The sequence below is a fragment of the Eubalaena glacialis genome, chromosome 12 (assembly GCF_028564815.1).
Source record: "Eubalaena glacialis isolate mEubGla1 chromosome 12, mEubGla1.1.hap2.+ XY, whole genome shotgun sequence".
In the NCBI taxonomy this organism is placed as follows: domain Eukaryota; kingdom Metazoa; phylum Chordata; class Mammalia; order Artiodactyla; family Balaenidae; genus Eubalaena; species Eubalaena glacialis.
The window spans coordinates 37,717,068-37,737,978 of NC_083727.1; the positions used below are offsets into that span (position 1 = coordinate 37,717,068).

General features: G+C 38.8%; 1 protein-coding gene across 2 annotated transcripts in view; it reads right to left on the reverse strand.

Annotated features, from left to right (window-relative positions):
- Positions 1-360: 360 nt before the first annotated feature.
- NKAIN2 (sodium/potassium transporting ATPase interacting 2) overlaps positions 361-20,911 on the reverse strand; it is a 992,732-nt gene continuing 972,181 nt past the window's right edge. For both annotated transcript variants that reach the window (XM_061207108.1, XM_061207110.1), the window contains 2 exons: positions 5,575-5,656; positions 361-1,414 (listed from right to left, as the gene is read on the reverse strand). In XM_061207108.1, the coding sequence (XP_061063091.1) occupies positions 1,405-1,414; positions 5,575-5,656 (92 nt within the window). In that variant the 3' untranslated portion in view covers positions 361-1,404. The remainder of the gene's footprint in view (positions 1,415-5,574; positions 5,657-20,911) is intronic.

A 20,911-nucleotide genomic window follows, 5' to 3' on the forward strand; every position in this document is an offset into this window, starting at 1 on the left:
AAAACCAAATAATGTTTGAATATATAGAACAAAATTTCCTAGGAATTCAGAATATTCCATAAACACATTGACCTACTATTAAGTTTCCAAAGGCATCTTGTTGCCAACTACGTCAACAGCACAGTTTTTCTGCCACAATAATACAGGAGGATGAAAATACACTCTAACACACAACAGATCCCCCAAATACCACAAAGAGATCTCAAATATTTCACCAAGGTAACTATTGCTCCCCCCACCCACCCAAAAAATAATCTCGTACGCTGAAGTTAGGAAAAAAAGTTCACCTACATAGGGGTTTCCATTTGAATTAGATATAAAAGAGTAAACATAGCTAATACATATTCAGTTGGCCTCTGTTGATAGAAATCCACAGCTGTTTCTGTGTTAGTAAAAGACATTTGTAGATACTTATAAAAGCACCTAGAGTGCAATAAATAAAATCAGTGAGTTAAGCCATTTCTGTTCTCTGCTTCCAGTAGATTAATGAGTTTAGTAGATTGATACGTTCCACTTTGTCCCACCCAACCCCCTCAGAAGACCTTATTGAAGAATTATAAAGATGACGATTATTACTTTGTTATTATTACTTGTCTTTTTTTGGCCACCATGGAGGCTCAATGGTAAAAGCACTTTGCTGACAGCTGGCAGTTTTTGTACACAGACACACTGCAGTTGCTGAGCTATGCAGTCTTGTTTCTTGACATGACACACACAGACTTGAACTCATTTGAAATTAATAGCAGTGTGTTAGCCTAAAGGAAGTGACTTGGGGGTGTCTGCACTGAGATTCTCAGGCGCACAACTTAGGTGGGTTAAGGCAAGTATGTACGGTACAGCCTTTAGGGCAAACAACCTGCCATTTCAGACTTCACTTACAGGGTCGTCATGGCATGTTTCGTTTGTTTGTTTTTTGCAATTACATTGCCTACATAGCCGTGGTGCTATCAAGACATATGGAGTGCAGAAGACAGGGCTCTCAAGCTAATGTGCCCTGGATGACTTCGCAGCTGGCAGAGGCCGACTGGCTGGGCTGCAGAGCAGTTAGTGACGGCCAGCAGAGGGCACCAGCATGTCTCCTTATGAACTTTCCAAAGGCCTGGGAGAAAGCAGCCTGCTTCCAGGAAATCCATGATGGGCGTATCCTGCATATCTGTCTGTTTCAGTTAGGAAGAGGAGGCCAAGTAGAATTGGTTGTGTGCCCGCATGTGTGTGTGTGTGCCTGTGTGTGTGTGTCTGTGTGTGTGTGTGTGTGTGGTCCCAGTGTACGTGGAGGCTTTATGTTTTGTTAGTATGTATATATATTTAAACTTAGTTGCTTCTTGCTCTTCAAAAAATGCAGGAGGCCACTGCGAAACAAGTTCTTTGAACGGTCCAGGAGCTGATATACTGAAGCCATTTGTATTATTTCGACCTGAGAGAGAGAGAAAAAAGATGTTTTTAATCAAGGGTGAGAGCTCAGCACCTTTTCTCACCTCTCCAAGCACAAGAGTAAACCAAAAAAAAAAAAAAAAAAAAGAGATCCAAAGCCCAAATTGTGCTTTAAATAGACAATTTTCCTCTCCTCAACTTTTTCCTCGGTGCAACCTTTTGGATAGAGGCCATTTATGGTAATTTAAAATCCATTTTCTGGGGGCAAATGAATATGTATTGCTGTACAATTAGGCTGTCAAAAAGAATGCAATGTTTTCAAATGTGGTCTGATATAGCATGGAGTATTCTCACATTTATACTGCAGGGAGCCCAAACAGATCTCAACCTGCTTCGGCACATAGGTCAGTGGTAGTCAAAGCAGCTACTTTGTTAGAAAATCAACCTGCGGGCGTGGGAATGTTTTTCCGCAGCAACTTCATAGCCATTATTTGTTTCAAAGAGTTCTCCAAACTGTAAGAGAAAAATTAATGAAAACTCTTCCCTTTTAGATGGATTATAGATAATCTGAAGAATTACAGGCCAAGAACATTCACCCAACTTAACTTTAAAAAAAGAAGACTGTCTATTCATTGACTGCAGGAACTGAAACACAGCTGTGAATGGAGGTCAGTTAGGACAGTGTTTTCAAAGCCTTGTCCAGGCTCTGAGCCACAGAAGATTTGCTGGGTATAATGGAAACCCCACAGCTAAAACTGCGCATTGCTTTTAAGCATCTGTTTTCCTTCTAAGGAACGGCTTTTATTTCCAGTTGCTATATAATATCATTGGGGTGCTTGAACTGGCCCATGATGTTAAATTACTCTTATTTTATGAGACTTATTTATGGCAGGTTGACAGGAGAAGGTCCACCCCACAGGACAAAGATACAGGAGATGCTCAGGTCTCTGCCTCCCAGCAGGGGATGAAGTTTATACTTGAATCCGTTTTGGTTTTTCATGGGATTTTAATAGGCAGTGACTCTCCAGTGATTGTATTTGAGGGCTACACAGTTGAAAAAGCGCTTCATTCAACACCACATATAATGTGAAATCAAAAGGGAATAAAGGGAACGCAGGAAAAGGGGAGGGTGCAGGCATGTATGGAACTATGGCAGCTAAGTTAGTGTGAGGAAGTAAAGATAAGTAAATTTAAAATCAGGGAATGAAATGTCAGAGCAAACTCAACAGTCCACATAAGAATTTGGAAAAAACTAAGCGGTCAGGAAAATCGGTTGATAATTGGGGCTGTGTAGGTAACAAGTTGTGTGACCTTTGTTTTTCTTTTCTTTCATCTAGTTTCCTCACCTGTAAAATAAAATCTTAGTGTTCTAGTACTTGAGGTCTGCTAGAGGATTCTTTGTAGAAGGCATGGTAGTAGTATTTTGACTGGTGATTTATTAAACATTTAACTTATTTCATGAGCAGTGAGATTTGAAAACTCTTATATAATTTTACTATTCTCAGGCAGTAAGGAGGAAAATAATATTTTTATTACTTTTGGTTCAGCATTTAAAGTACTTATAAAATCAGGAGAAGTTTTGTCTTCAAGGAATTTCATTCTGGACATTAAATTTGAAGAGTCCTCTATTTAAAGACAACATTGGAATTATAAATGCCTGGTTTGAAACTATAGTCTTGATTATATATAATCAGCATTCTCATGTTATTATCAGAACTGATGCTTACAGAGTGGTTGCATCTAATTTATTATATTTTGATCATATTTATTGATCATTCATATTGACCAACACAATGTAATATTATATGATAAGAATGTTGTGTGATATTGTCAGAAGCAAGAAATTGCAGGACTTGTAGATGTTCTGGTCTACTCTTGAGCACAAACATATTGTTACATGTTACTTGGGCTGATATATGTGATATATTGTTTACAGAGGAAACCTTTTGGGAATGAAATACAGTGTATGGTGATTTCTGAGTTGATAAAATCTTTTCATGAGTAATATTGGTTAACATAAGCATTGTTACTACATCTAAGAAATTATGTTTATTAAACATGTAGTATGTGACATGTCCTATGTTGTACATGCTCTACAAGCATTGTTTTATGTAAATTCAGAACAACTATATGAAGTGCATATGCTATTGTCTCTGTTTTGCAGGTGAGGAAACTTAGGCTTGGTGAGAATAAAGTTATTCAAATAAAGTTATAGGTCCAGGGTCATAAAGAATTTTATCTCATGCAGTCTGCCTTCAGTAGCTCATCTTAACCACTACTCCTTACCACTACTCCTTACTGCTTTGACTTTATTTTTTAATAGAGCACTTTACACAAGGCTATCTTACAATATTGAGAAGAATGGTAAAGAATGTAAAGGATTTATCATTTTATTTTTTGCTTAAGCTATCAAATCTTTCTGGGAGGATAGGAATGTTATGGTATAAATAGAAATACAACTATAGTATGGGGCAAAACAAAAAGAAATATCAGAGGAAAAAGATTAAGAAATGTTTCATAAAGGAAGTATATTTTAAGATACAATTTGAAGGAGAGTGGGATTTGAAAGAGTGGAATTTGGGGAAAAAACCCAACATTTGGTGTCAAGAGAACAGCATGGACAATTGGAAAAATACATGTCATATTTGCAGATGGTAAGAGTTTTAGTTTGGCTGTAAAAAAAAAAAAAAAACTGGATAAGGGGAGATATCAGACTATGTGTGCCCTCAATAGATGATAAGCTTCAGGAAGCAGAGGCCAGTTCTTATTTATCATTACATTTTCCTGGGGTCTCCCAGCATTGTCTGCATATGGTTGAGACTATTAAAGGTTGAAGAGGAGAGATAATATTTCAATAGAACACTGGGGCCAGATCAGAGTAGATTTGCAAAGTCTGATAAGGAGTTTCGACTTTGTTCAGTAGGCAATAAGGAGTCATTGATAGGTTTTGGGCAGGGGCCTAACATAATCAGAGTGGTACTTTAAGAAGATTAATTTGGCAGTCACATGGAAGGTGGGATAGGAGTTCTAAAATAAGAAAGAGACTGGAAAACTTCAGTTAATGATTGCCTGAATTAGGGCAGTGGTTTTGGGAATGTAAAAGAGGGGATGTGTGATGTCCTGTTTACAAAAGGGATGCTTTGAATGACATACAGTATTGGCTGATTTCTGAACTGGATAAAGTTTTTTTATGAGTGGTGTTACCAAATGCTTTTGGGAAACTACAAGAGACACACACAAAATGCAGGCATGATGCATAGATCATTCCCTTTGTAAAGAAAAGCTTAAAAGGGGATGTATAAGGATTACTTTAATCTCTCTGGAGGAGAAGTAATCCAAAAAATGTGTTTATTATCCTACACACTAACAATATTAAAAGGTAAAATGATTCAATGGTGGAGGACAACGACGACAAACACATATCTTCAAAGAGAGAAGCTCACATTTCGAAATGAATTGGAATCTTACTTTCTATTTTGATCTTCGCTTGCAATTCAGCATATCACTTGATGCTGATATATAGAATTTGTTATCAGTTGTTATCCAAGGGAATTTGCCTAAACACAGATATAAAAATCAGGCTCTGATTGTATGTCTGCTCTCTTGAGTGCTAGAGTTAAGGGTCTGATAAGTTTCAGTGTTAATATTCTGGTTTCATTTTCACTTTTCACACCAGAAAAATGAAAGAGTATTATTATTTTTTAACACTACACATAATTAAGGTGATAACCTATCATTTATCATCCAAATGAGAACACTTTTAAGACTAATAGGGTGTGCTGGTAATAATTATATCAGGACAACCCATGTAAACTAAGACTGTACTGGGAAAACCAGGATATATGGCTTATATATAGTTACATATAACTACCTACAATGTTATATCATTTTCAAAATATACAAATTTTGGGTAATTCAAAGAAGTTGTATATTATATTGGATTTTTAGCCATGTAGTTGATACTTATGTAAGACTACTTTTAAAAGTAACTTTAGAGATGGCTTTCCTGGTAAGTTAAATATTATTCATAATTTTTAAAAAATTTATTAGAATTATCTCAGTCAGAACAATATTAATAGAAGAGAAAATACTGAAAGTAAATGACTGAAGGAAAGCTGCATGCCATCTATTTTGTGCCACAATAACATTTTCTTAATCATCTTTTAGTATCCCAGAAGAATACCTCCAAAGTAAAGTACTTACATGTACATAGGCTGTAGCTGTAAATGAGATGTCTTCTGAGGCCCCTGATAGCCATAAGAGTCAAAGCCACCTATGAAATCAACTGAAAGGGACAATTGCCTTAATTAGTTAACTTTTCAGAAGAGATAAACGTTCATGATCAAGGTCTCACACAGATTACTAATATAAACCTTTTAATAATCTATTAAACCAGAACTAGCTAATTGTGGAGGAAAAAAGATAGTTCCTTCAAGGCAGTGATTTTTTTTCCCCCCTCAACTGTGAGATTCAATTATTGCTTTACAAGAATCTATTCACTTGGGAGAAGAAATTTATATACTCCTTTGAAGCAACCAAGACCTAATTGGAGCAATAAAATTCACTTGCACAATTAAGATGCTATATGTCTTTTTGGTTAGCATTTTCTGCAACACATTACAAATGTAAAAAATAATGATCGCTCAAGTGCATGTACCTATCAGCAATTGCGGCACTAGTAATAGTGTTATATCCTATGATTGTCAAGTACAAGGTGCTATGGTGGTGGTCATGTAAATTAGCTCAAAATGGCTGTCCCCTGCCATTATGTGGTTCATAATCTCAAATAGACAATCAGAAATAAAGATGTGCAGCAAACTCTAACCAAACATTCAAATGCAATACATACCTAGGTATTTAAGGTACAATGAGATGTAACAAGAGTTACTGTGGTAGATTATATTATCCAAAATGGCTGCAACAATATCTCCTATTCCATATCTGCCTGCAGTGTGACCTTGACACTCACCCCATCCTGAGGTTTGGGTCTTTGTCCCTTCCTCTTGAACCTGGGTAGAACTTTGTGGCCACTTTGACCAATAGAGTATGGTAGAAGTGACACTTTGTGCCTTCCAAGGCTAGATCAAAAAAATGTCATGCACTTTGCTCTTTAGGGATGCTCTCTTTTGGAACACAGCCATCACGCCCAAACTAGGAATCCCAAACTAGCCCACGTGGAGAGATCAATGGAGGACCCTCGGATATGATTTTGGCTGACAGGCTAGCTAAGGTCCCAGCTGATAGTCACCATCAACACCCAGACATGTGACAAAAATTGCCTCCAAATGATTCCAGCCCCAAGCTGTTGAGTCAGCCCAATCTTGGAGTCTCCCAGCTGAGGGTCCTGACATCCGGGATCAGAAACAAGCTATCGTCACTGTGCCCTGTCTGGATTCTTAACCCACAGATCCATGAGCATAATAATGGCTGTTTTATACCACTACATTTTGGAAGGGGTAGTAACTGGGACAGTAAATACTAAGAGTGCTGTGAAAATGTTTTGGTTTTGTTTTTTCTTTCCCATTCCTGGATGTGGAGGTCATGTGGTGGGGCAAAAAGAGGCAAAACAACAAAAAGCTGACAAGATAGATGACAGGAAGAAGAAAGAGAGGAAACTAGAAACTGAATTAGGATGCTAGAGGATGTCTTTACTTTTTCTAATATCTTTTTCTGTTGGCTTAGCTTTGACTAGTTTTTGTTCTTTTTAATATCCTAAGTGTTACAGGTAGAAATTGGAGCAAGTAACATAAAGTCCATGATGTCTGTTTAGTGGGGAAATCTTTTTATTTTTTTAAAATAGATTTTATTTTTTAGAGCAGTTTTAGGTTCACAGCAAAATTGAGAAGAAAATACCAAGAGTTGCTATATACCCCCTCCTGCCCCCACCCCGCCCAACATGTGCACAACCTCCCCTACTGTCAACATCCCAACCAGAGTGGTGCATTTGTTATGGCTGATAAACCTATACTGACATATTGTTACCACCTAAAGTCCAGAGTTTGTATTACGGTTCACTTCTGGTGTTTTAAATTCTGTAGGTTTTGACAAATATGTAATGACATGTATCCACAATGTTAGTATCATACAGAATAGTTTCACTGCCCTAAAAGTCCTGTGTTCTGCCTTTTTATCCCTCCCTCTCCCCTAATCTCTAGCAACCACTCATCTTTTTACTGTCTCCATAGTTTTGCCTTTTCCAGAATGTCATAGAGTTGGACTCCTATAGTATCTAGCCTTTTCTGATTGGCTTCTTTCACTTATTAATATGCTTTCAAGGTGCCTCCGTGTATTCTTTTGATTTAATATCTCTTTTTATCATGAAAACCCTTTTACTGAGGCAGAATTTCTCTTCTGGTCAGAAGTGGAATAGTACAGCAGTCCCCCCTTATCTGCGGGGATACAGTCCAAGATCCTTAGTGGATGCTTGAACCATGAATAGTGCTGAACCCTATATATACACAATACTATTTTTTTTTCCTACACTAACGGATGGGTAGCATACACAGCATGAATATGCTGGACAAAGGGATGATTTATGTTACTGGAGGGACAGAGCAGGATGGTGTGAGATTGCATCACACTACTCAGAATGGCTCATGATTTAAAACTTAGGAATTGTTTATTCCGTTTAATCTTTTCAGACTGCAGTTGAGGGCAGGTAATCGAAACCATGGAAAGTGAAACTACAGATAAGGAGGACTACAGTGTAATGAAAAGGACAGAGATCCTGATGTTAGAAGGATCAGGGTTCAAATACTGCTTTGACCACTTGCCAGCTGTGTGACCTTAGACAAATCACTTAACTTCTCTTACACAAGAATTATAATACTTAATACTATTAGTGTGAGGATAAAATAAGGAACGTAGAGCCCTGGGTGAGACATGCAGTATGGAAGAAGAAAATTAAAAACCCTTAAAAATTCAGGATTTTCTTTATAATTCTTCTAAACCATGCAGTTTAGGAGAAAGAAAGAAAGAAAGTGTTTTAATTTGGAACAACTATAGAACTATATCAAATATTTTATAGAAGATGAATTAAAAGAGAGCGAACCTCTTTTGTTTTCTGAATTGTCCACGTTTGCACATTAGCTAATATAAATGGTACCAGAAGAGCTGTACAATAATTAAATGGCAACTATATTTAAAGTTTGTATTTTGAGAAATTATTTTCCACAATTGGGGATTCATTGCAGATAGTGCCTGAATTCCTGTTCATTGGGGTTCACTCTTACCAACATTAAGACTTAAGGACTAGTTTTCTGAGAGGCATTCAAGCATTAAAGTTTCCTTGTTCTGAGGTTCCCTGTTAGTAAGATGGTCCCCACCCTGGTGCTGGAGAAGAGAGTGGGAAGATGTAAACAGTAAGGTCTCCTCCACTGAAACCGAGATCCAAGTCAACCTCAGGCTTATTAGTGTTGTCATTGTTGTTTTGAAATATTTCCTTAGCTTGATTCCAGAGGTGTGAGATGGATGGCAGAAAAAAACAGATGGTAATTTATAAGTCAGAGACTGTGCAGTGAACCAAGGGATAACCAGAAGAAACCAAGATGAATCTTCAAGTCCAAAGGATAGAATTGGGACCAAAACTGGGAAACAAAGCTTGAGTCAGGAGCAGTGTAGACCTTCTGGAGACATGAGAAAAGGCCAGAAGGGAAATGAGATGTGTCCGAGTACTGTTGCGAATGGAGGTTGAGTTGTCTGCGTCTTGCTCTCATTAGCCATCTATCTGGTGTGTGGGTTGGTAGAGCCGATTTACAACTACCCAGCTGGGGAGGATAGCGCTAAAGCTTTGACAGAAGGATTGTGATTGTTCTGGTCATTCTGGTCGTTCAGATCATCTGGGGCCGTGGAAAAGGATGCAACAGCAGATGACTCAGAACCAAGAGGAGAAAAGAAGAGGATCTGAGTGTAACCAGGATGCATTTTTACCATCTCACTTGTGAGGGGGCATTCAAATTTAAATCAGAATCAAAAGATATATTTTCTGTAGTGTATTTTATATACCTGCCTGTGTTCACAGCCAAGGAATTTATGTAAGGTCAGTTTCCACATGTACTCATTCTCAGTAATTGTTTGGATGTCTTCCTAAAGACCTGAAGGAGAGGAATATGAACAAGCTGGATCCAACTGACCACACTAGAGTTAAGAGTGTGGTGGTCAGTGTAGGTAGACATGGTTCTCTGCATCTTTTACAGAATGGTGTTTCACCCATAATTTGGAACTCTTTGGGGTGCCATGTGGGTGGAGAGCATAGTAGAAGAAATTATGTTTTTCTCTCTTAAAATTGAATGACTGGGGTTAGCTTACATTTTTAGAATACCCTTAATACCACTTTGGTCTGTTTTCTGTTTCTTTTGTATAATTACATTTATTTAGGCTCTAAAGAGGCTACTGAATATTGTAAAACTTTCCTAAGCAATAGGAGTCATGAAACAGCTAACAGGTACTTCTCCAAGTAATTGTGATGGCATCTAGATGTTTGGCTCATAGCTCAAATTTGTTGTCTAGGAGGATGTTGCAGCCTTTAATGGAACAAAAAGAATGAGAGGAGGGAGTTGGTGTTTGGCTTCATTAGGAAATGTAGTATATGTGGCACGTACAAGCAGCAAGGACCAGGAAACACTTGGGAAAAGGGAAATGTAATCGTAATTGGTGCAAGGCAGATTAGGGACTTGCTGGGATTTTAGAGATTAATTTCTTTTTCCTCATTCAGCTTTATTGTGCTTTATTGAAAACTATGTCCACCTGACATATTGTGAATCTACTTTTTTGTTGTTGATCCCATCACTATAATTTAAGCTGCATGAGATTTACTACTTACTACAGTAGCCCCAGAACCCAGAACAGTGTCTGGCTCATGGAAGCCATATTTACTGAATAAACTCTTTAGGCTGTTTTTTTTTTTTTTTTTTTAAAGACAATTGATTTAAGCATGGAAGATGCTGGTAAAATTTCTAAGTGAAATTTGACTGAGTGCATTTACCCTTTCCTTCATAAGGTCTTGAATGATAATAAAGAGAAGACCTTTTATAGAAGATCTAGAATGTCAATGATTGCTTAGGTCCTGTGAGATAAAAGAAATCTTTTGGATACCAATGGGAAGAAGGCACCACTCTAGTCTCTTTGATCTAGGGGAGTAGAAGGAAAGAGGCTAGGACATGCTTTAGCATCAAAATGACTGGGCTGAGAGGGTAATCCATTGACGAATGCTATGTTGCAAATGTTGATAATTGCTAGGGAAAACATTGCTTTCTTTCTGGCCAGTTCATAGCATCCTAAACAGAGGTACATGACTGGGTAGAAGGTGACAAAATAAAATAAAATTTGTACTTATTTAATCTTTGCCTCATTGGAGTGATTTGCTTTTGGTCCTCTGAAAACAACTCAGGAATGTTATTTTCTTTGCAGATGTTACAGCGTTTTCTCTTTGGCTTAGTTTTCCCATCTGCAATATGGGTGTGTTTTTGTCTACTTACCAACAGAGGCACAGAGATGCCCAATGATTTTAAATTAGTAAAGTGCCATATCAGTTTAATAACTATGATTTAATAAAATTAATAATAGTGGGATTTTGAAATTACCAAGAGAAAAGTGCTTTTTGAATAAATATTCCTCACTCAAATATGTTTCCTGTTGTGAGCTTCCCTTTTATTTAAATCTTTTAATCATGAACTCTGAGTTCAGCAAACTTAAAACTGCTTTTTTAAATACATGTTGGCAGGGAGGTATTGTAATATAATATTGTACCTTGGTTATTAATGACAAAGCCACTAGGCAACACACTCTCTTTTGGAGACAGAGCTGGAAAAGGCTATGGGGGGAAATTTTAACAGGCAGTTCACAGAAAGCTAAGCCTAAATATTTGGAAGAACTCATTGAAAGACATTAAAAAATTTGTGTGGGCCTATGAAAACAGAGTGTAAATCCATTGTCTCTGCAGGTCACTATTTCAAGGGTACTTATCTCCAGTTGCACAAAAGGAATTCAGAGCATAACCTACTGTAGCCCAAATTCAAAAGCCCCACCTTCCTCCCACACAGACTTACTTGGTGGCAGCAGTTCAGCTTCCTGTGTGAGCTTGATGTGCTCAGTCTGGACTTGTATCTCTGAGTGGACTCAGAGCTATTTTTTTTTTCTGATTAGGAAAACACAACCCTTTGTAGGGGTACTTTAGTCTGTTATTGCCTGAAAGGTCACTGAAGTGTGATGCTACAGAGAGCTTCTGGCAGGCGAAACATGCATTGAATGACATGAGACTTATTAGTTAAATCATGGCAGATGCTTCACTTCCTAACCTTGTTCAGAAAATAACATTTTCTCAGGGTCTTAGGATTCTATTTTCCATGTTTCTCTCTTAGTTGTATCAGAACCAGATCTTCAATATTTTAAACTTGGTAACACATTTACATATACTAAAAACTGGAAGTGGAATGCAATCACTACAATGGTATAAAAATGAAATATTTCTTTAGTTAGAGATCATTTGAGTAACCACTTTAAACTGTTGGTTCTAAAAAATAAAAATGAAATATTAGTTTCCACTTGATAAACTGTTTTGTCTTTTCACTCTTGCCTATTTTTTGCTAATTCTCAGTGTGGCCAGTACCTTAGGTGAGATTTGAAGAAACACATGCTGGTTTTCTGCTGAGACCAGGATCTTGCTATTGAATCTTATTCTAATAATCTAATGCCATCACTGGCTACATCACAGGGAAAGTATGAAGTAATATAATGATTGAGGGCTTGGTAGTTGGAAGACCTGGGCTCAGGTGTGCCTTCCCTTCTGACCAGCATCATATCCACAAGCAGGTCACAATTGCTCTGAGCCTGACTTTCCTCCTCTGTGAAGTAGAGATAATAAAACAATTCCAACTTCACAGGGTTATATGTGTTTAATACTTAGATGCATGTATTTTATGGATGCACTACAGGTAGATTTGGGATCTCATCTCTTTTAACAAGGGATTTATACCAAAAGAATGATTCAAATTATGCTTTAAAATATATATTTAGGTTCTTTACTGAAAGGATGAGAATTTTTCAGGCCAGGGAAGTAGATGGAGATAAGGGTCAAAGAAGAGAACTTTGTGTTAGAATTTACTGGAATTTTGTATGGAATGACATGAGTGTGGAAATCATCAGCAGAAGCTGAGGTAGGTTTATGGAAACCCTTAATGCCCACTTGGTTGGTTGATTGTGGTCTGGCAAGCAGTAGGAATGTGACATATGTGACATATTGTGGAAAAAAAGGGAAGATATATTAAAAAAAAAACTACGTAGAACTGAGTTTCCATATTTCAAATAGTTTTGGAAGTCACCTTATATATTATCCAAAAGGATGGGGAGAGGCTAGGCCCGGCCTGGTTTGTAGTCTATGAGACTTCGACCCATACGTAGGGAAGAGGAACTTTACAGTGGAGTGGGCGATAATGAAGACACCAAGAGCTCATCTCCTGAACCAGGCAGAGGGGATGAAGCCAAGGCTTGGTGGAAGGACTGCTTTGGAGAGGAAAAGCTTAACGGTTCCTCTCAGATTTGGAGAGGGTTTCTAAAAGACAGAAAGATAATTGCCGGTATAGAATTGTTGAGGTTCTGAGGGAAAAATGGAAGGAGTTTGGTAGCTTTGATTTTCTCAGGTTTGGGAACTAGACTTAAGGAACTTGGAAAGGTTTGGAGCACATCCTGTGGTGACTGTGGCACACTGTCCATGGGAGAGGAGGGAGAGCCTTGTTGAGCAGGAGAGAGCATCCAGCTGGGTTTAGGGACTCTCTCCAGCCATGTGCAGCAACCCAGGATTAGGAGTGGAGAAACTGCACCTGAGCCTCATCAGACAGGGTTATGGAAAATCCAAGGATGGTGGAAGAGAAAGCAAGGAAGGAAACTAAGTGTGCCTGTAAGAGCATCACCGCTCTTGTGGATTCAGGAGACAGATGATGAGCAGAAAGATAAACAAAGATTCCAGTGGAGGGACGCTCCTACATAAAGATGAAGAAAAATTCCTCCAGGAGGGAAGCAGGAGAACAAGGAGGGAGTAAAGATAGGAGTTTATAGTCAGGCAGAGAATTTTAGAACTGGTGATTTTTAGAGAAGCCTTCTTCCTCCATAATGAAGGTGATAAAAATTAGCCTCCTTGGTGAAGGGAACTAAGGAGGTAGGTGAAGTGAGTGGTGACAAAGATGGTAAGAGCTGAGAAGATCAAGAAATTGTAAAGCTAGAGTCAGAAAATTATGTATTCAGATATCTTTATTACTTTCAATAACTGTGGAATCGTGTGCAGAATATGATGAAATGGCTAAGCAAACTTTATCTTAAAGGTGCCTGGCCTCACTTTGTGCCATGCCATTTGGGTGGGTTAGATTTACCAGTCTCTGTTTTGTTCTCCCCTATTAGAATGGCTTTCAATTATGTGACATGCCTTTCTGTCGAAATTGGAAAGAGCAGTTATTACAGGCTATAGGCAAGCTAGTTAGACATGATTGGGTATGTCTTCTCAGCTGACATCCAGGATATATTTATATATATTAGAAGGCACAGCCCATTTAAATGCAGTGGTTTTAATTAGGATGTGGGCACATCAATGCATACATATTTAGGAAAATGAAAAATAAAGCATGCATGCTAAAATCCCCCAGTAGAGAACTATTCCTCCCCCTGTAATTTTTGCTAACACAACCTTCACATTATTTTGCAGCCTCCAGAAAGGAGGACTAAACCTAAATTACTCATCTTTATAGAACAACAATAGCAGTTTCAGGTATGAGGATGTCCAGTGGTTACTCTAATATTTTTCCAGCTATGTGGGAAAGGTGAAACTAGATTTGCTGTATGGGGTTCATTAAAAACACTTAAGATGATTCCTGTGTGAATTATGGTGTCCATTTGGTCAATACGGGTGGAAAAAGTTACCCTTTTTAAAAAAGACACCTATTTTTGTTACATTCTGCATATCCCCCTGATTTGTCCTTTAGGTTTCGGTGGAAATGTCATTTCCTCAGGGAAGAATTTCCTAGTTTTCTTAACTAGATGAGGCACCCCTGGGGTATGTCCCCCTACCCCCACTTTCCTTGTCTGAACGCTCATCACGCTTTGGTGTAGTTCCTCCTGTGAACTGTGTGCTGGGCTGTAAGTATCAGGAGGGCAAAGACAGTGTCTGCCTCGTGCCTAGTGACTAACACAGAGCCTACCATGTGCAGTGGCTGCTCGGCAAACATGTGTTGGAAGAATCTACGTCGAGTCTCACAGTGAAGTGATGTGTAAAGTATACCTAGAATCGGGAGACAAGTTCTGCTCCCAGCACTGCCTCTAAATGATTGACTCAGAGCAAATCAATTTCAGTGTTCCTTTCCTCAGCTGTAAAATTAGAGGATTAAAGCAGGTGATTGCTAATATTGTTCATAGCGCTATGATCTGCACAATTCCATATTTGTGGGATTGGTTTACATACTGATAATAGCAATAAAACGTTTAAAATGAACAAATCTGCAAAGGCATAATGAATGGGAAAATTTAGTGCAAAGGAGTTGTTTCCCCTCTGGCTGTTACTACTATCATGCATTGATTTTACTAAGCAAGTTTCCAGGGAGATGAACTGCTGAATAGGGTATATTGGAACCTGAGACATGAGACATGACAATTCCCAGTTGGAAAGCAGAGTGATGAAAATGGTGGGACCTGGGAGAGAAGCAGCGGACTGACAGGTTTGGAGCCCACAGAAATACTGTGGCCTCCTTTTAATTTACTTCCGGGATGAAGGTATATGGATGAGTGACTATGTGCGTCCCTTTGCCTCTGTGCTCTTGGGAATTCCTTTAACATCAGCTTCATTAGTTACAAAGGCAGCAATCCATATCCAATTTTTTGTGTGTGTCAGGATTGTTCATGTATAAACTAGCCTTCTTTGTTGGAAACATTTGCAGTTAATCCCATAAACAAACAAACAAAAAATGCAAATCCTGCACTGCCCCAGCCAACCCTGCTGACACTGAGACCAGACTGCCATCTATTATACACAGAAATGAATTGAAATTCTCACTTTGGGCCTAACCTAATTTTCCAGTGATAATAGGCATGGATTCCCAGAAGCACTCTACACCTCTTGATAGTAACATCCTCATTTCCTTTCCTGGTAAATGTTTTAAATAAGATTTTAACACCAAAGGAAATTAACCTTTAAATTAATTGTAATTTTAAAATGCCATCACTGATTTTTGTCTTCAGCCTAATTACTTTCTATTATTTAAATAAACCTCGCCTCCTGTGAGCTTTAAGTTTGTTTCTCCTTCACTCCCTGCCACACAATGCCAACCCATCCTCGTGGAGGCCTTCCTGACTCTGCTGCTGGAGCAGCCTCATTTAAATGTCACAGGATTGAGGGTTCGCCCTATGCTGCTTATTTACAAGGCACTCTTGCAGCGCTCTGTGTAAGGCTGCTCCACTCAGATGTTTTCATTCTGCGTACCTGGTGGCCATCCTTAGAGATGCAGTGTTTTTAGTCCTCCTGCTGTTAAGAAGGAGATAGCTAAGCCTGGCCTTCTGTTCCTATTAGATGCCATTTCCACCACTAAAGTAAAACTGGTCGTAATGAAATTGGCAACAGCCAGCATCATTTATCAAAAGACTAACTTTGAATGTACAGTCTTCTTTCTTAGCACGTCTCAGCTTTGGAGAGCTTTTAGACTTCTGTTTCCTGGGCCAGCTCTTTGTCTTGTTCTCATTTGTCCTTTCAAGGTAGGACTAAGGGATCCCAGCAATTTTATTTTGTGAGCATGTATATTGGTGCTAAAAGCATCCTATTTTTCTGCCACTTAGCTGCTTTCCTTCTCATGTCATTATCCATGTGGGTATAGAGAGAGATGGTGAGGAAACGAGTACAGGACACCCAGTACAGGTGGACTAGGTATTAGAGAATTGGAAGAGGCAGAATAAGCAAAATGGGAGATGTTTCTTTTAATCATTTCTGTAAATGTCACCACTTCTCCTTCCTTTCACATGCTGTTGCTTTCTTTTCCATTGAGGCAGATTAAAACAACTTGGATATTATTTATCTACTGGATCATGTCAGTTTTCTGCACCACATACCTCCTTTATTACACCCCAGTTAAAGGTCCTCCTTTGCTAGTAGGAATATAGTTACCTCAACATTGACTCTTTAGAAACAAGGTCCTGATTGTTTCGAATCAGCAAAGATAGGGAATGAATCAATTTCTTTCCCCGCTATTTTTGATTTGGGAACATTAGATTTATTTAAAGATGATTATAGTGTGCATGTATGTGTGTGTATGTGTGTGTATAATAAGCAGTAGAGTATAATGGAGGAGATGTTAAGAGAAAAGGGAGAAAATGAGAAGTGATTGTTAAAGAAGACTCAACTTGGACCTGAATATCCAAATTTAAAAATAAAGTGCGTATGTTTTCTCTTCCCTGACCACAAGAGGGAGCAACGTAACAGCAGGCTGAAAAAAAGACCAGCGCTAATTTTGGGAGACAATGTAAAAATTGTATCACTGTTAGGGAAGGCTGTTGTCACTAATAGGAGCTCGCAAGTGATTAACAGGAGGCACATGTATATGTAAGCATTCGTTTCAGGTGCTGATCATCTAGGCTGTCTTTTATTTTTACATATGGCAGCTTATCTTTTTTTTCCACTTTCTTCCATTTGTCTAGAAAACGATGAAAGCTGCTTTATTCTAATTCATTATTCATTTACTTAGAATCAATTGGGGTCTAAAAAAATGTCACATTTCCTTAGGAGTTTCCATATAGTCCAGGAAATGTTAGTGGAGAGCTGATTGATTCGTTTATTTCCCATATACTTACTGAGTCCTGCTTCAGGTTGGGGGTAGGCTAGATGCTGAGGATGTAGCGGTGGTCAAGATAGCTGTGGTCCCCACTAGCATCCCCTAATACTCTTACCCTGAGGGAGTCAATATGTGCTATATTATGTCAGAAGTTCACAGATAAGCTCAGTGACCTGGGGCAAGTCATTTAATCTATATGGGCCTATAAAATTAAAGTGTTGAAATAGAGCAGTAGGCAGTAGTTTCCTATCATTTCAAACTCTGCAGTGTTCTTAGTTCACAAGAAATCTTAAGCGGAATCAAGAGTTGTAAAATTAAATAAATGCAGACCTCCTGTGCTCTGGGAAGTTGGAAGAGGAGCAAGGTGACACCTTCTACCTTGGCCCCACTATGATTCTGTAGGGCATTAGCTCGAGGTTAGTAGCATCTGAAGTCTGGGGCGCCAGACTCTAATCACATGTGATTCTGTTCAGAGATGGGGAAAGGAACGGCACATTTTGATTTTGTGGGAGCCTGGCAGATATGGACAAGGTTATTTCACTCAGTCACCTTCAGAATTACAAAACAAATGTTATAAAGAAAACAGTAATATACTACTCTTTCATTTGATTGCTTGAGTATGATATTTGAACAGTAAAAATAGACACACCATTCTCATAACTCTACCTGTCAACCTGGCACCCAGGAACTTGGCACCTTTTTTGAACTGCTAATTGCCTACCCCTTAGGTTATGTTTGGAGAGTGATTTATAAATAATAAGAAAGAAAGCTCAGGTTACCAAACAGAATGTATAATATGGCCCTAACAACCAGATAGAGAGAAAGAAAAAGAAAGGAAGAAAGCAGACATATACCCAAATGTTACCTGAGAACCAGAATTCAAAATTGTGAAATCATTCTAATTTTCTTTTTTGTTTGTTTATCTGTATTTTCTCTACATTCTGCAGTAAACTTACATTCCTTTGTAAACAGAAAGAACCAAATATTTTTTAATGGACGAGTACTCCTCCCTTGCCACCTCTACCCTCCCCCACAGGCGGGAGAGTGTGTCCTTGTACTCAAAGAATTCCATCCAAACTCAATGATCCTGTCAAACTGGAAAAGCGATCAAAATATACAGAACAGAGTTCAATACACAGAAGTGTAGGCCAGCAGGCTTTAGCAGAAAAATCAAACAAAAATAACAGAAAATTATTAGCCTCAGAGAAGTGAATAATTTCCGTGGTTTGCTTTTCAAATGGAAAGAGTCTATAAATCGATTATGACTTTTATCCCAAGGCCAGTTTATTTTGGAGAATTCAGGACAGGCTTTTATGCATCTGTGCTTGGTTGGTAGGTTTGTGCATGTGTGTATCTAAACATGTGTGTTTAAACATTTAGAATTAATTTTCCAATATTTTTTTCAAAATAAGCCCCCTTAGGATATTTTTAAAATGACATTCTGCATATTTTCCCGGATGATTTGAATATTTAAGAACATTTGCAAACACATTGAATCTCTTTTAGAAAAGATAGTGACTACTTAGAAAAACGGATCCATTTTCCAGAGGACTGATGTTTATTTTTATTTTTAGTTTAACTATTAACGCAAAGGTTTATAAGAAAACATAATAAAAATTGAGAAATCATGTTGCCTATTTTTTCTATTATGGATTAGTTATTATTTTTCCACAGCTGCATGTTTTCCTTTTAATTGTCACATCCAACAACTCTAATGAAGCTGATAAGTTCTTAGTTCTGTCACTGTAAGTGGACATCGGACTCTGGTGCAGAAGAGCTGAGGATTAAGGGAGAGAAGAGCTCCAAGTATAGTAAAAGGCACCAGACCAGAAATCTCAGAACATTTTCTTTCTTTCACAGAATACTGTCAAAGAGAACAAGTAGAGGGGAATAGAAAACACTGGAGGTCATAAGGAAAACTCAGCATGGTTGGCAACAGATGATACAGTGAAGAGCCCAGCCACAAAGACAGCTCAGCGAGGGATGCACGCTCTCCTGGAGAAAGTCTTTTCTCCTAAGACATATCACTGCCTTTTCATGAACAAATATATAAAAGTATGTTGTGATGGTTGCCCCACTCAAATAAGGTTCAAGTGTCAAGGCATACCCTCTGGAGCAGGTTCCAGCGTTTTTCTGGTGAGGAGCTTCTCATCTGAAGGCAGATCACCCCACCCCACAGCAGGCGATGCGGACCGGAACTCCTGCCTACTGGCAGTGAGCCAGGAGCAGGGAGGCTACCATTACCACCTGGAGCCTCTTACCCACAGGCGTTTGATGTGCCAGTGAGCAGAAGCTAGCCCCACTCTGTTCCCCATAGGTATTTTCAAATAGCCAACAGCCACATGGTGTGTGCGTGCGTGTGTGTGTGTGTGCGTGCGTGTGTGTGTGTGTGTATCTTTAGATATGGAATGTTATGGTCTGAATGGTATCCCCTTCCAAATTTATCTGTTAAAGGCCTAACCTGCTATATGATTGTATTTGGAGATGGGGCCTTTAAAGAGGTAATTAAGGCTAAAGAGGCCATAAGTGCGTGGCCCTAATTCAATAAAACTGGTGTCCTTATAAGAAGAGGAAGAGACATGGAGGCATGCACAGACAGAGAAAAGGGGGCAAAGTGAGAATTCAGCCTTCTACAAGCCAAGGAGAGAGACTTTAGGAGAAACCAAACCTGCCAACACCTTGATCTTGGACTTCTGGCCTCCAGAACTGTGAGAAAATAAATATGCATTGTTTAAGCCACCCAGTCTGTTATATTTTGTTATTGCACCCCTAGGTGACTGATATATGGGGGCGGAATTGCCCACATCTTCCTATTTGAAATCTTTGGTCCAAGGGTGGTTGTCATCCCTGATAGGCACAGCAGATGGCAGTGTTGTCCTGTGAGTTTGCACAGCCAGTTGGCCTGTCAGGCTGGGGCTCTGGCTTAGGTAACCAGAGGGTCAGAGATGTAAACTTCAAGGCCCAGGGTTTTCATTGAGGAAATTAACAACAACTTTGCATTAAAGTGTCTATATAAGTATTTATAAAACTGGCCTCTAGAAAAGTAAATGAGATACTGTTTAAAAGGAGAAATAAAGAAAAAAATCTTAGGCATTTGATGTGCCTGCAGGAACTCCCTCTAGTTCAGTGATGATTTATTGCTATTTCGTGGAGTCTAAGTTTGACTCTTCGCTCATGGAGCCTGAACCCTCGCCTTAGCTCCCTAGAGGGTGGTGCCTCTGAGGCTCTTTGGCTACACTTGCTGCTGAGCCTCAGATATCAAAACTGAGTACAGAGCCGGTCCGCTTCCTATTGACGTCAAGAATACTTCAGTCTTCCAGGTGCCGTAATTAGGCCCTTATCTCCACAGTCCATTCTCAGCACAGCTACAGAACCCAAACTGTCCTGTGTTCCTTGTGAGGCTCTTAGGAATGGAAACTTAACTAATTTGGCAAGTAGGGAGCTGGCATCTCCTCCTGTACTACACTCCCATCAGGTTGCTTCATTGCAGATCCACAGCAGGTAAGAATAGTTACACAGAGGTCCTTTCCCTGTTTATATATACATTAAACTTTCCCCATCTTTCAGGACTTACTTTCTGAGAGCATTTGTGTGTGTGTGTGCGTGTGTGTGTGTGTGTGTTTTATTGTACATTCATCAAGCCAAAACATTTTTAAAGGATCAAAATAATTTCCTTTATAATATAATTACTGAAAACTAGATAGAAATTGCACCCTTTTTTACACTTGAGCATTGGAAGTCAT